Source organism: Benincasa hispida, chromosome 4 (genome assembly GCF_009727055.1).
Source record: "Benincasa hispida cultivar B227 chromosome 4, ASM972705v1, whole genome shotgun sequence".
Lineage (NCBI taxonomy): Eukaryota > Viridiplantae > Streptophyta > Magnoliopsida > Cucurbitales > Cucurbitaceae > Benincasa > Benincasa hispida.
The window spans coordinates 14,726,489-14,741,788 of record NC_052352.1 but is presented as its reverse complement, the minus strand read 5'-3'; the positions used below and the strand labels follow the sequence as shown (position 1 = coordinate 14,741,788).

The window sequence follows — 15,300 nt, the reverse complement described above, 5'->3', positions numbered from 1 at the left end:
TTGAACTACTTCAAAGTTTCATATTCTTACCGAAGGAATTGAATTCCTCACGTAAGCATATGGACATCGTGCAAGTGGCATTCAATTTTGAAAACAATAAAACACGTAGAAGTAACCATATAGATTTATTTAGGATAAACAATTAATCCTAAAACATGTTTTTCTACATTGATGAGGAGGGAAAAGAAGAACTACTTACCCTTGTAGATAACTTCTTCACAAGTTTCCTCTCCATTGATTGATCTCCCAAACAATCATGAACACAAGAACTCTTCCCTAAGATACGAACACTGAAACAAAACTTCTAGACACCACCACGTAATAACCTTGCTATTCTCGGACAAGGAGTGGGGATGTATGGTCTTCTTTAGAGTTTTTAGGAGGAGGAAGGTGAAATTATAGAGAATCTTAAGAGCTTTTTGTTAAGGGAGAGATTTCTCTATTTTACTGTGTTTTCTTCTTCTGTTCTACCCCTTGTAGTTCTGCGATAAACACAGATAAGGTAGAATAGGGAAGGGAGTTACAATAACCTCTTCCCACGTACAAAAAAATAACTCCTATGTAATGGGGAGTTGAAATATCATGTAATATTAACAATAAAATATTTGATAATATAATATGTGATTAATTAACTAACCATTAATTAATTAACTATATATTATGCATCTTATTCACATTAAAATGCAACTCTCTCTTATAACCTATAATTTTAATATGAATACTATTCACATTAAACTTTAACCTATAGTATTTATATGAATCTCATTCATATAAAAAATCTTTGAATCCTATTCAAATATTTCTTTCTCACATATTATATAGTTTTAATTATAAATCGTATTTATAATTAACTATATACTATAATGTATCAATATACATTATACTTTATATTAATCACACTAATATAACTAATACCTTTAATTTCTTAAATAATTTGAAAAATTCAAATTATTCCAAAAATAATTATTCATTGTTTTATCCCTAGTGAGCTAGTAAGGGGACTTTATGGACCTACAGATTAGAAGCTCCAATTATACGATATTAACTAATTAAACTCTTTGATTAAATTAATCAACATTCATCAAGTGTCGGTCATTCCATTAAAGATTGACAGCTGCACTCTTCGCATTATAAATATATTTGTGTCCATGGATATAACTAATCAACACTAAGTTGGCCCTTCACAAATCGATAGTAACTACAACTGGTCCAAATTATCGTTTTACCGTTGTAGTTACATCTAATTTCTTAAGTACTACTGATCTCTTTAATGAACAATTAGTTATAGTTCAACTATAACCTAAACCCTTCTCTAGCCAGTGAAAGGGTGAGGCGTCTCAGTGTTCAAGATCTGAAATCAACCCTTAAGGGAGTAATTCATCTACTTTCCCTCAAGACGGGAAGGAGTGAGTCCCATCATGTGTAGCTGTGTTCCCAACTCCCTACTCGGACAAATCTCCAAAATGGTAGGCTTATAGAGTCGGTGAATCTGGCCACTCTCGCCCATATAAATCAAAGGATTGCTTTTATAGACAAGAGTTCACAACTCACTCAAAATTTAGGTCAAGTCACCTATGGTTATCCTAGTAAAACATTATCTCTTCAAGTATTGGCATTATAAAGAAAGACTAATCATCTCATGGTCCGGTCTTATATAAACTCATTTATAGGATACCCCCACTCATATGTCTCTACATGAATGATCAGGATCAGATCGTTTGTAAAACTTTATAACTATTGTAACAATTACAAAGTGAGTTGTGTCCGTAGTGTCACTAGGATAAAGTTGATAGCTCTTGAAAATAACTATTTATGTATTCTTAATCCGCTTTGCTTGTAATATTTAATGTGTTTAAATGTCTAATTTATAGGATTTTTGAACAAATCTTGCATTTCGGAGTGTATATGTCGTTTGGGGTCGATTTGGAGTTATCGAAAGTGAAATTGGGCACCCGGAGCTTTAAAGGAGAAAAATTACGAAATTGATCTGAAGGGAGCGTAGGATTGCCCTTGCTTGGCGCCTTGTGCTGCGCACAAAGGTAGAGGCATGTGAAGTAGGGAGCACCACAGCGCTCCGGACATTGATGGAGACATGCAACACGCGCGCTACATGAATGGGTAAGGTGCAACGATGAGTGATGTTGCGTGCGAGGTAGTGCTATGGCAATGAAGGTCAGAAAGCAGCTGCATTCGACAACAGCACCGTGACGTTCGACTAACCTCTATAAATATCTCTTCAATTCTTTCAGGCTTTGTAATGTAATAATCATGCCAACATCGATGGAGGTTGAGAAGAGACTTAATTTCCTTCTTCCTTCTTTAACTTTTTAGTATTTTAGCTTAGGATTTTTGGGTTGTAATCATGGATTGGAGCTCTTTCCTCTTCATTCTTTGTCTATGAATATTTTGGGGTAAGTTGTTCTTGTTCTTGAGAGTAGACCCTGAAGGGATTGAAATTCCCCATAATGGAAGTAATTGAGTGCACTGGTCTCTAAACCTCCTTTTACAAAACATAGAAATATAGAGAGACGGAAACAATAAACAATATTAACTTAAGCATGCTATCTACTGTTTTAATCAAACAGAGAAGAAAGATATAAAGGGAATCACATACTCTTGAAGATCAATTCTTCACGTTCCTGTCCAATTCGAGTCGTCTTCTCTCGATCTCACGAACACCACAACCGGACACCACCATGGGGTCTTCCTTGTTATTCTCAGGGACAAGAATTGTGCAGAGGTATGGACTTTCATTTAAAATTGGCATGTGGGAAGGAGAGAAGAGTATTGAGAGAGATTTTCTTCTCTGTAAAACTCATCTGCATGACACAGAGAGTAAGAGGAGAAAAAGAAAGAGAGAGATAACTACTCTCCATTTTTGTTTTCCCACTTTTTTTACATGAGAGTGAGATTGAGAAAATAAATGGGTGAGGGAGTTATAACTTCCTCCCCTTTAATTTTAATTAAATTAAATTAAAATTCAAAAAATTAAATTTAATATATATATATATATATATATTAACCACTTAATATATTACGAACTATATGTTATATCATATATAACATAAATCATAGTTTATTGTTCTCTCAAATAACCTAAGGTATTAATATGAATCACATTCATATTAATTTTGACCTATAATTTTATATGAATCACATTCATATAAATTAATATTTGAATCACATTCAAATAACAACCCCTCTCAACAAACTATATAAATTTAATATGAATTATATTCATATTAATTATAACATATAGTTTCTATATGAATCATTTTCATATAATTAATATTTGAATCATATTGAAATATTTACTTCTCTCATAAAACTATATAAATTTAATATGAATCATATTCATATTAAATTTTAGCATATGAATCATATTCATATAATTAATATTTGAATCATATTCATATAATTAATATTTGAATCATATTCAAATATTTATTTCTCTTATAAAATCATATAATGTACCAACATACATTATATTATATAATGTATCTATAGATATTATTTAACTATATCTTATACAATTAATTTTCTTTAATTAATTTGAACAATTTAAATTAAATCAAAATTAATTTGATTCTTATTAATCCTCATTGAGCCAACGAGGGAACCTTATTACCTATAGATTGAAACTTCAACGATACGAGATTAATTAATTAAATTCTTTTAATCAAATTAATCAACATTCATTAACTACCGGCTACTCCATTAAAAATCGATAGTTGAACTCTTTACACTATAGATATATTTCTGTATCCATTAGATATAAGCAATCAACAATATGTTGACCTTTTACAAATTGCTCCGTAAGTACAGTTGGATCAAATTACTGTTTTACCCTTGTAGTTACATCTAACTCCTTAAATACCATTGATCCATCTAATGAACGATTAGTCAGTTCAACTATGATCGAACCCCTCTCGAGCCAGGAAAGGGTGTGGCACCTCATTGTTCAAGTCCCGAAATCAGCCCTTAAGGGAGCAATTTATCTTCTTACCCTAATTATAGGGAAGGAATGAATTCCTTCTTGTGTAGTTGTATTCTTAACTTCCCAATCAGACGAATCCCTAAAATGGTAGGTTTATTGAGTCAGCGAATCTGCTCACTCTCACCATAAAAATCAAAGGATCATCCTCATAGGCAAGAGTTCACAACTCACTCAAGATTAAGGTCAAATCACTTATAGTCATCTTGGTAAAATGTAAGTCTCTTCTAGCAACGACGTTATAAAGAGAGGCTTAACATTCCGTGGTCCACTCTTTATACAAACTCTTTTGTATAAGATAAACCCGCTCACATGTCTCCACAAGAATGATCAGGATCATATCATTTGTAGTACTTAACAACAATTGTAACAACTACAAAGTAGGTCGTATAAGTAGTGTTACTAGGATAAGGCACCTGACCTTATCCATATACTACAGACCATTTAGGTTATCACTTAAATATGATCTACTTGTATGTCTCCACATACATGTTTAAGTTACATTAGATAACCTTGGATCTTAGGTTAATGGATTATTGCACAAATAATATAAAATCAATCACCATTGATTCTACTAACATAAAACTATGAGGCTTTAGGACATACACCCAAAAAATCTCTCACTTGCACTAAAGGCAAGGAAATATGAGCCACTGAGACATGTATTCAAAGGCAAACACTATACCCTACATGCTCTCCCACTTGCCCTAGCACACTAGAGACATATCTCATAGTCCTAGATAATAAAGGAGATCTTCTCATACTTTAGCCTATAGAATCCTTTTATATAATACAAACAGTTATGTCAATAAGAACCATCTGTTTACCAACAAGATGTACTCACATTCCATATTATTCCTGTTGGGTTTTATGCCCTAAACTCATAGATAGTGAATGTAATTAAATGACCATCATTAATAAATACTTACTAATATTTTTCTCAATAAGTGTTATTGATGTTTTATTTAATTTTGTCTTATTAGCCCTAAAATCCAATAAACTAACATCCTAGGTGTTCTATTTGGAATGCCAAGGCAAAAATGATATGCGATGTTTTAATCACACTAACCGATGATATATGTGATGTTATAGAGTTTACTGTAAAATGCCAATTGATGCGTTCAGATAGTGTATGCGTGTCACAAGTTTTCTCGCGATGAAGCCAAGTAAAATTCCACTATGAGTTTCTCAGAATGATCCGAGGTCGAACGCGGGGTTTTGCGATGTTTGTGTGACAATGAAGTGATATATGCGACCGTAAACAAATTAAGGTTGTGAAGTGCTAGAGAGTAAAATGCGATGATAAATGAACAAACAGGTAAATAAATCTGAAATTGTGTAAGGTGTGCATGAGTGAATGTGATGGTAAGTCTTGTGGATAGAAACACAGAGTGAAATGGGTTAAGGGAAAAGATTATCGCAAGTTTGTCAATCCTGTTGAGGACGCAACTAACGTTCCATCTTACCTTGGCTTACACCTCCCGGTGATCGCCTGCGTCACCATATTTCTATGATGATCAGGGACGAACGTTTCCAAATGCAAGGTTGTTTCCATATCTGGAAATAATTCTTGCTTTAGTTAACGTATTCTATCAACCTTCTTTCGAGAGGTGGATTAACATCTTCTCTTCTGCTCTAGCAGGTGAAGATGCCATTGAGCAAACATTAAACAAACTTAGCTGACTTCTTCAACATGGATTGACTTACTCGCTCAATCCTTCCCCCACACCCTAGAGGTTTAGTGACTCATGGTGAAAGAAATGAAGGATGAATGCATAATGGTGAACAGAGAGATGAAGATGAACATGATAGTGATATTAATTGGTAAAGATAAAACGTTTGTTACAGAGATATGAATGAAAGACAGAAAATGAACAACAAACGATGAACAGAAAGTAAGAATAGTCGAGAGCTATGTGTCAATGTCTTGGCACGGATCCCGATCGGAGTTGCTTGCTTGCTGGTGCGATGGATGAGTGGAGGAATGGGGTGGATAACTTTCTTCTCAGGAGAGTTCTTGGGAGAAGAGTGTTCCTTACACAGAACTTCTTTTTGCTATTTTCTCTCTTCTTTTTCGTCTCTTTTTCCGTGTCCTCTCCTTGTGTTGAATGTTGCTATTTATAGATTTTAGCATATCTTGCCTCAGTGGTCCCGCTCTGAAAAGTTAGTTTTTCTTGTCGCGGCTGGTGGGAATGTCCTCTCTGCTCCACGTTCCATTTGTTAGGCCGTATGTCAGAAAAAGCTATACGATTTCAGAAATCCCCGAGAATGCGTTGATATTTTTATTCACGAGCAATCATCGCATGTGGTGATACCTGTTACTTGTAAAACAAAGGTTTGGATATCCTTTTTGCCCTTGCAATGCAGTCAGTGGGTGTGTTTATGATACTTTTACAATCTTTGTGTTTCTAAGCCAATTTTACTACGTTCGATGCAACTTTTCCTTCATATTGTTGCATATTCTAAGTAAAATGATATAAATAACTTATATTTCTACATGTTATCACACCCTCAAATTTAGAAGTATGCTTGTCCTCAAGCATATCCTATACTAAGGCAATTCAGCTTAAGTCCTAAGTCATTGTTTTGTGCCGATTAGCTACTCAGAATGCTATTCCTCTACATAATTTCTCAAAATCACTTGTTCTTTCTATCCTTTGAACATTTCTTCAGAATGCTCTACTTTAGTCTTACTTTAGACAAATTTTTCTCAAAGTTCCCTTCTTGTTTCGAAAAGATGTTTTCTCTTTCTTGTAAAAAAATGGAATGTACCTTTTATGTCATAGCTTGGTTTGCGTCATATCATAGAGATCGTTGATCATGGTTACACTCTTCGTTTTAGCTTGCTCCCACAGGTGTCATGCGAACATCCAACTTTTGTTGTGTACCAAGCTCAACTTCAACTCTTGTCCCTTAGACAAGTTTTTACTTTAGTGGGACAGTGGAGTTGTGTGAAACCCGGATTTCCATTTTTCCTACTTAAGCAGGAAATAAGAGGGATTAACTAAGTGTAAGTTAAATCCTATGTTAAAGAGTAGGAAAATTCTAAGTGTTTAAATAGATTTGTTAAGTAGCTTTGAAATAAGCTTTAACTGGTGAAAATTTGGTTAAGTATAACCATGCATTGGAAGCCAAGAAAAAAATGGTTAAGTATTTGACAATGCATTGGCCTTGTTCTAAGCGTTGGTGTGGTGCCATGCATTGGCCATGAACATTTGAGAGGTTATTTGGGCATTAAAAGAGGATATAGTATGGCCGAGAGGAAAGGCTATGCAGGGACAAACATGCAGCAGCCAATGTCTTGGGAGGTTAGCAAAGCATGCGGTAGCCTCAAGTTGTACGGATGTAGGCGCTAAGCACTGGAGATGCGTGCGCAGGTTGATCGTGTAGTAAATAAGCAATGCTACACGATGGTATGTGGCGATGCTAGACGATGGTATGCGGTGATGCTACACGATGGTATACGGCAATGCTACGCGATGGTGTCATACGACAATGCTATGCGATGGTGCTATGCGACAATGTAAGCGATGGTGCTATGTGGCAGCCTTGCTAAACGATGAGCTAGGCGATGAGACAAACCATGGTGAACGCATGGTTAATTGTCTTTGCATTGCTAAGGTTTGCGGTAATAAGGTTTATAAGGTTGGTTGCGTTGGTCTTGAGCAAGAGACTAAGGACGTTGATAAGCAACTAATACATACATGCGATGGTTATGAGGGATGCGTTAGCAAGAGGCTAGGCGATGGTAAGTTATACCATGAGGTGTTGAGCTGAGACTTAGCTTGACTCAAGGGTTGATATGCGTTGGAGATGTGCTACATGCGTTGGACATCCGAGGCATGTGGACGCATAGGACAAGGCTTGAGCAAATAGTATGCGATGGAAGAGGGTTGGTCATAATCCTAGTTGAGCACATAAGGCAAAGGTAAGCCATGCGGTAGAGGGAATGTGGCCAAGGGGGAGCCTTGAAAGGATCTAGCATATGCGACCAAGTTGCGTCAATGGGATGCACAAGGTAAGGTTGCTTAATTGGAAATGGCACAATCGAGGTTAGTTGGTCGCATATGGGGAAAGGTGCTAGGCGGCAATGGCCTGAAGGGTGTTATGTTGAGATTTAAAGACACCGCAAGGGCGCAAAGATGGGATGGACGCATGCACCAATGGGTGGTGTTTGACATAAGTGTGTTGTGCCAGTCGAATGAACGCATATGAAGTTAGATAGAGGCAATTGCGGTAGATGGATGCATTGAGATTGGATGGACACATTCAGGGTTGTCATTCGGACATGTGGCTTGTTAGGAAAAAAGCTTAAGCCTTAAGCAAATGAGGTGGATGCAAAAGAAGACATGCAAATGTGAGGGCTATGTGTTGGCTAAAGGAAGAGGAAGACACCTTGGGTTGCTATGACGTAAAGATTGCAGTAATAGTGTAAGGAAAAGACACTTGGACATGCGGCCAAGTAGGAGGTGTCGACCTTAGAAAGATTCTGGACGCCAATAAATAGGGCCAAGGACTTCAGATGAGAACTCAAATTCTCTTCAAAGGACATTAGGAATAGCGTATGAGGACTAATTAGGAGGAGATTATGTGTTGATGGAAGAACGCATGCGTTGGTTGTCACACCCCTTCCCAGATTACCCACCTAACCTAGAAAGAGGTGTGAAGATGCCAAACATCACCTCCTCCGATGACATTTAGCATCTTACTAACCAACTTAACCTGTGCTTAAATCTGAACAATTACACAATAATCCTTTAGCACATTTAATTTCCATTCAGCTTATTCCATTTTACAATATCCACAAACAAGTTTTATAAGCTTCCTATCTCCTGTTATATACAAACCATGAACAAAGTTTAGACTCAACGGAAACACTTTCAGACATTACACAACAAAACAACTCCTCTTGTCCCATACTCCCAAAACCATGACACGTAAGGTTCGTGATATGCAATCTATTTACAACAGTGCAAGGCCTACAATGTAGTAGAAGACTTTTGTCATGTGGTAGTAAACAGCTCAGCATTTTTTTGGAACTTTAACGCTACCTGGGGAGGGGGGGGGGGGGGGACATAAAACATCGAAAGCATGAGCTAATGCCCAGTGAGTGGTAATCTAATATAAACATAAGTTATCGCTTTCTAAATCATCAATAAAAGTAATTAAATAATTCAATAAAACATTGGCCAAGTATAAAAGATTCAATAGCATCTCAAACACATGCTAGTAAAACAGTGGCATGATCAACTCTCATAAGCACATTTTAAAGCATTCAATCATATCAGAAAGCTACACCAACTCTGTACCCAAATACTCATTTACAACGGCGGGTGACTCTGGACACAGAATGCCCCTGTAGTGTAAACCAAATCACAAGGTCATACATGCATGCAGAGCTGCCTCAAGGCTAAGCATAGATACACACCACAGGCCCAGGTTACTCTAGACTCCCTGGTATACTCTGGCCATGTCTGACCCCGGTGGTAGCCCCCTGATAGCCTGGGTGGCGCTACAGGCGCAGGTTCCTCTGGACTTCTCGGTATACTCTGGCCACATCTGACCCTGGTAGCCCCCTGATCGCCTGAGCGATGCTACTAAAACACATTCAAGTAGCACAGGAAAATAACCATCTCTCGGGTACAAGAATTAGTAGTTTGAAATCACTTTCACAAACATTCAACATTTTTAAACTCAACATCAAAAGGTTTTCATATAAAACCATGCAAGTCACAATTGTGTAAACTCTGGTTCCAAACTACATTTTGATAAATCAAGATCATATAAAACCATCGAGAGTTTAGAAATCACGATTTAAACATTTTTGAAATATCAATCAAGTAAAACAGATCATGCCATCACATTTCATAAATCATAACATACTATAATATATAATTAGTTTCTATAACAAAACATTCAAAAGTAAACCACTCATTATCACTGGCACGAGCTCCATGGGTTGTAAGCCTTTCCAACCTCAATTTGACCTGAAATAAAGTCCCAAGGTTACTAGACACCCACGATAGGTAAAATCAACCAAAACAACCCATAGTGATTCAATGTAACCACTTGAACTCAATTTAACACCTAAACATTCACATTTTGCTCCTTAAGTCCATTTTCCTCACATTATCCAAAATGGCCCAAAAATCATTTTTTAATCCAAAAGTATTCATTCTAGGGTCAAAATATCAAGAAAATCTTAACTGGGATTCAAAAATGCTCACCAACACCAAAAATGCTAAAAAACAAGGAATTGGGCACTAGAAATGGGCAAGGGCGCGGGCAGTGGGCGTGGGTGGGCGAGGCTGGCCATGGGTGGGCAGGGCTGAATGAGCTGAGGCGTGCTGAGGGCATGGCATGGGAATGGAGGACGCGCTGGTGGGGGCTGGCAGCTCTTAGGGGGTGGTGGCTGCTACTACCCTGTTCGAGAAAACACTAGTTTCACTTTAACATACTTTTAACTCAACTTAAAGGGAAAATTTGCACGTACTTCCTTCATGAAATATGTTAATAAACCTTTAAGTTAAATAGCCTCAAAATTACAGCTCTTAACTCGTATTCCAGAGCTCAAAATCTCTCCTGGACTACACCTTACTCGGATTTTCCAATTTTCTGGGCAACCTTCATTATTTTCACGATTTCTTCAATTTGTCGATCCTAAATCTCTTGAGCAGCCCTATAATAGACTCACAACTCAATAATATTTAATATGGATTAAATATGGAAGCTTTTGCATGAGTATTTTAGGAGAACCATCACATTCTTCAGACCCTAAATTTCTGGCCGAAGCTACACACTTTTTCTCCAATCAAAGTCCTACACCCAGCTGCTTGTTTGGCCTACTACGTGGCTTTTTATTTATGTTCCTTATCCTTTGTAGCCTTACAAGACTTATCAAGTTAAATTAATTTTAGATTTTAGCAAATTAATCCAAGAATGTTTTTTTTTTGGAAAAAAAAACAACTCCAATGCCCCTCTCGGCTAACTTGCATTTCCTACAAAATTTGTTCTTTCTTTCCTTGTAACCCTTAGCCAATAAAAAACCGTGTTCACCATACAAGTGCCAAATCATGAAAAATTGTTCCAATAATAACGTGTATTAATACATTTCTAAAAGAACTTGCATTTGTTAAGTAATTTCCAACTTTCATTCCAACACTTAGAATTAAAACTTTCTTAGGTCATACAATCCAAGTTATTCATTTAGGTAAATAAGCTCACTATCTAGGTTGATGCTAAGCATAAACAAGAGAAAAAGGCTTACAAGTCAGTACCCCCTTTTTGTGAATTTCGTCCTCAAAATTCAGCGAAAAGTCATCAAGAGAAAAAATGAGGATATTTGGCTCTCATTTGTTGTCGCTTTCCCAAGTTGCTTCTTTCACTACAGGTGTCTCCACAACACTTTGACTAGTGGAATCGTCTTGTTCCTCAATACATGCTCCTTCCTATCTATGATTTGTATAGGATCTTTCTCATAGGACAAATTTTTCTTAAGTTGCAATGGTTGTGATTCTAGAACATGAGATGGGTCCGATATATATTTACGCAACATTGACACATGGAAGACATCATGTATCCTGGAAAGCTCCATTGGCAATGCCAAACAGTAGGCTGATGGGCCTATGCATTCCAGGATTTCATATGGTCCTATATATCTCGGACTCAGTTTTCCTTTCTTACCAAAGCGTAGCACTCCTTTCCAAGGAGAAAGCTTTAGGAAAACTCTATCTCCCACCTTGAATTCCAAATCTCTACGACGTTTGTCAGCATAACTTTTCTTGCGATCCTGAGCTATCTTAAGTTTCTCCCTAATGATTTTAATAGTATCAGTAGTGATTTGCACCAATTCTGGTCCGAACAACTTCCTCTCACCAACTTCGTCCCAGCATACTGGGGTTCTATATTTCTTCCCATACAAAGCTTCATATGGAGCCATTTCAATACTGGAATGGTAACTGTTATTATATGCAAACTCCATCAGTGGAAGATGCGATGCTGGGGCTTGGTGGTCGAATGACTAAAGGTGAAGGCTCTTCGAAGGGTTCATTGGGTGGTTGATGCGATGCAATGCCTTGGATAACTTCCTTGCCTTTATCATTGCATTGTCATCGTTTGGGTTTGGGCGATTGCGTCGCATTAAGATTGATGAGGGGCTTCTTTGGTGGAGGATAAGGGTAATGAGGCGAATTCTTGGAAAGAAATCTCAGGATTTTAGTGTTAACGAGGCCATAGACTTCTGTCATAGGCTCATCTTCGATGGCAATGCCTACAGATAGGCAGAGGCTGGAGATAGTCCATGGAAAGAAGTATTGACCTCTGATGCAGCCTACATAGCTTCTAATTTGCCTCGCAATTAATCTGTGCACATCGATCGGAATGCCGCGCGTAATGCAGTATCCGGCGATGACTCGATCCCTTGAAATTTTTTTGTAATGAGTGGTTGGGATGTGCCTCTTCTTTACCAAATAGACCCATAGACGTGCTTCTGGCAGCAGACGGTTGGATATCGAGGGTCCTAATGCCAGTTAAGAACACTATCCAAGTGGTGCCTGGTTGCGCCAATATCTCAATGCATCCTCCATCAAGTTCCTCAACAAGATCAATCAACAGCTTGTGCCAACTGCTTCTCTGGAAATCCTTTAACTATAGAGTTGATTGATGTCCTTGGCACTAAATGGCACTACCCTCCCGTCGACGATCACTGCATCTCGGTGTCGTGGAGTCGGCCGTGATAAAAGGCTCGCACTACCGTTGGATGACTATGGATGGGAATTGACAGAAGTGTCCCATCCAAGCTCCACTATTGATGCTGATGATGAGATCTGGTAGTGGGGGCCAGCGAAGGAAAGAAACCAATCTCCATTTGTAAGTCATCATTTTCCTTTCAGACTTTTGGGCGCCTCCTGGCCAGCGAAGACTCGCTGCCTTCCAGCTTTTCCTTTCCTTTTTCCTGAGCGGTCGTAAGGCAGTCCTTTGTCGTTAGATGTGTGCCCTTTCTTATCCTGCTCTTCTTTTTCCCTTTCCCATTCTTCTCTTTCTTTTCTCTTTAACTCAATGTTGCGCTGCACTTTGGCTCTTCTGCGCAACTTCTTTTCGTCCTCTTCTTTCCTCTCATCTTCTTCTTCTTGCAATCCTTTTTCGAATTGCTCAGAGGCGAGCTCAATGCACTGCTCATCTTTGAGCTTTTTCTTCTCTTCTTTCCGCCATTGTGTAGGCATGGCGAACTCCTTCATCGTGAAGCTTCTAGCCAAATCGGCTGAGGCGATGATTTAGCATGCCTGTGCCATCTTCTTTTCCTTTCCCCTTAAATTCTCTTCCTTCTTTCTCTTTCCTTCTCTATGCGTTCATCTACTTCTGGGTCTATTATGGACCCTTGCGGCGGCGCATAAGTGGGGTGATGTCAGGATCTTTCTTTTCATCCGAATCTCAGAGTTGAGCCCCCTATCGCCAGCTAATAGTTGATGTGGTAATTGAGGATTATTGCTGCTAATGATGGTTCTGGTTTTGCTGACATCCCTCTTTTCCACCCTTGTGGTGATGGATTCTCCTTTGATTACGGGCTCTCAGCCCTCTACCTTCGTTCTTCTTCTTTTTCAGACACTCTCTTCACACCTGCTTGCCTCCTCTCGACTCTCATTTTTCTTTCCTTTCTTTTTCTTTCTAGGCTCCTTTATCCTCTTTTGCCCGTTGTTCTTCTACTTCCTTCTCATCTCTTTTTGCGAGTTGCTTCACCCGCCTCCTTGCTTCCACATCCTCCACAACTGCCCTGATGGTCTTTCATTGGAGTTTGTTGGCATTCTTTTAGGATCCCAGATCGCAAGAGCCATCCCTCGTTGATGCCGCGACCAACTCCTCCTCCAAACGGCAGAGGCTAGTTCACTACTCTAGCTTCAGTAGCCCCCCATCCTTCTCCAAGTAGTTTAAAATGCTCTCAAAGACATACCTGTCATTCTTTCTTTTTTGTTCACTTTTCAGTTGGAGGCAATGGGAGCACCACCTCAAGACTAGTGGCAGGGCCGCTCTCCACGCTTGGCCCCTCTCGACGAGTGGATGGAGATGCAGATGCTGATGGCTTACGCCTGGGCTTTCTGGTGATTCTGGGGACTGTTTTTGGTTGGGCTGCAAGGCGGCGACTGTCAGCTAGAATAACTTCTTCTCAGATTGAGATTGGGGTTTTGGAGGGGGATGAAGGTTGGGAAGAAGAGTGGGATGATTGTCCGACCATTGTTTCTAGTGAAGAGAAAGAAGAGAGTGGCGTTTTTGGGTAGGGGAAAAATGGGGTAGCGTTTTGAGTATGCAAAGGGTTTTGGGTAGGCTCGAGTGAAAATGAAAAAGTAGGCTACTCGATGAGGCTGAGGGGGCTTATATAGGTTGGGCCTTGAGAGGCCCAACGAATGTAGAAATTGCACTTGGCCGGCCTTGGTAATCCCAAAAGCCTGCCACACCCCTTACCATTAAGACCTAGAAGACAAAAAAATGTCCTCTCCACTGTTGCGCATTAATGGCCCTCGGGATCTTAAACGCACGTACGTTTAGCCTTCTCCGCAATTTTTAGTTCTCTTTTTAAATTAAATGGAACATGGTCGTAATGTATACCCAACATCGCAATGCATACCCGACATCATAATGTATACCCAACATCGTAACGTTTATCTCAAAACCAAAATAATAAGTCATCGCAATGCTCATGCCAATCATTCATTCAATCAATATAATTAACGCAAATAGAAACAGAAATGGAAACTAGTCTATCAAAGCAACAAAGATAATTTTGATGGATGCTTATTGGAAAAGATTTTCAATGTTGCCGCAAAGCACATCCCTGCAGGCGATCAGGCTTGCCTGCCTAAGTCGATGGTCTTTTTGTGTCGTTCCACAAAACCCCCATAGTAGGGTTTAATTCTCCGACCATTGACTTTGAATACGTTGCTTCCATCCTCGTTTGTCAACTCCACCGTGCCATGGGGAAAGATAGTCTTAATTCGGAATGGGCCAAACCAGCGGGACTTCAACTTACCTGGAAACAATCGCAAACACGCATTAAATAAAAGTACCTATTGTCCCATGAAGAATGTTCTCTTGCTTATACGATCGTCATGCCATTTCTTTGTTCGTTCCTTATAGAGTTTAGCATTTTCATAGGTGTTCATGCGCCATTCGATCAGCTCGTTCAACTGAAGCTTTCGGATTTCTCCCACATTAGTCAGATCAAAATTCAGCTTTTTGATTGCCCATATTGCCTTGTGTTTCAGCTCGAGAGGCAGATGGCAAGCTTTTTCGAATTCCAGGGCATATGGGGACAT

General features: G+C 38.8%; 1 protein-coding gene across 1 annotated transcript; it reads right to left on the bottom strand.

The window, feature by feature from the left end:
* Nucleotides 1–14,829: 14,829 nt before the first annotated feature.
* Nucleotides 14,830–15,300, bottom strand: LOC120076098. Its single transcript, XM_039029876.1, has 2 exons — nt 15,087–15,300; nt 14,830–15,014 (listed from the first exon to the last, which is right to left on the bottom strand). Exons 1-2 carry the CDS (start codon nt 15,298–15,300, stop codon nt 14,830–14,832), a joined length of 399 nt encoding a protein of 132 aa, XP_038885804.1.

What these genes read in the sequence shown, in the direction of transcription:
- LOC120076098 (XM_039029876.1), bottom strand. Translation starts at nt 15,300, where the DNA reads ATGTCCCCATATGCCCTGGAATTCGAAAAAGCTTGCCATCTGCCTCTC. An exon ending in AAAGAAATGGCATGACGATC is followed by an intron (nt 15,015 to 15,086) that starts GTATAAGCAAGA and finishes GATTGTTTCCAG; the next exon opens with GTAAGTTGAAGTCCCGCTGG.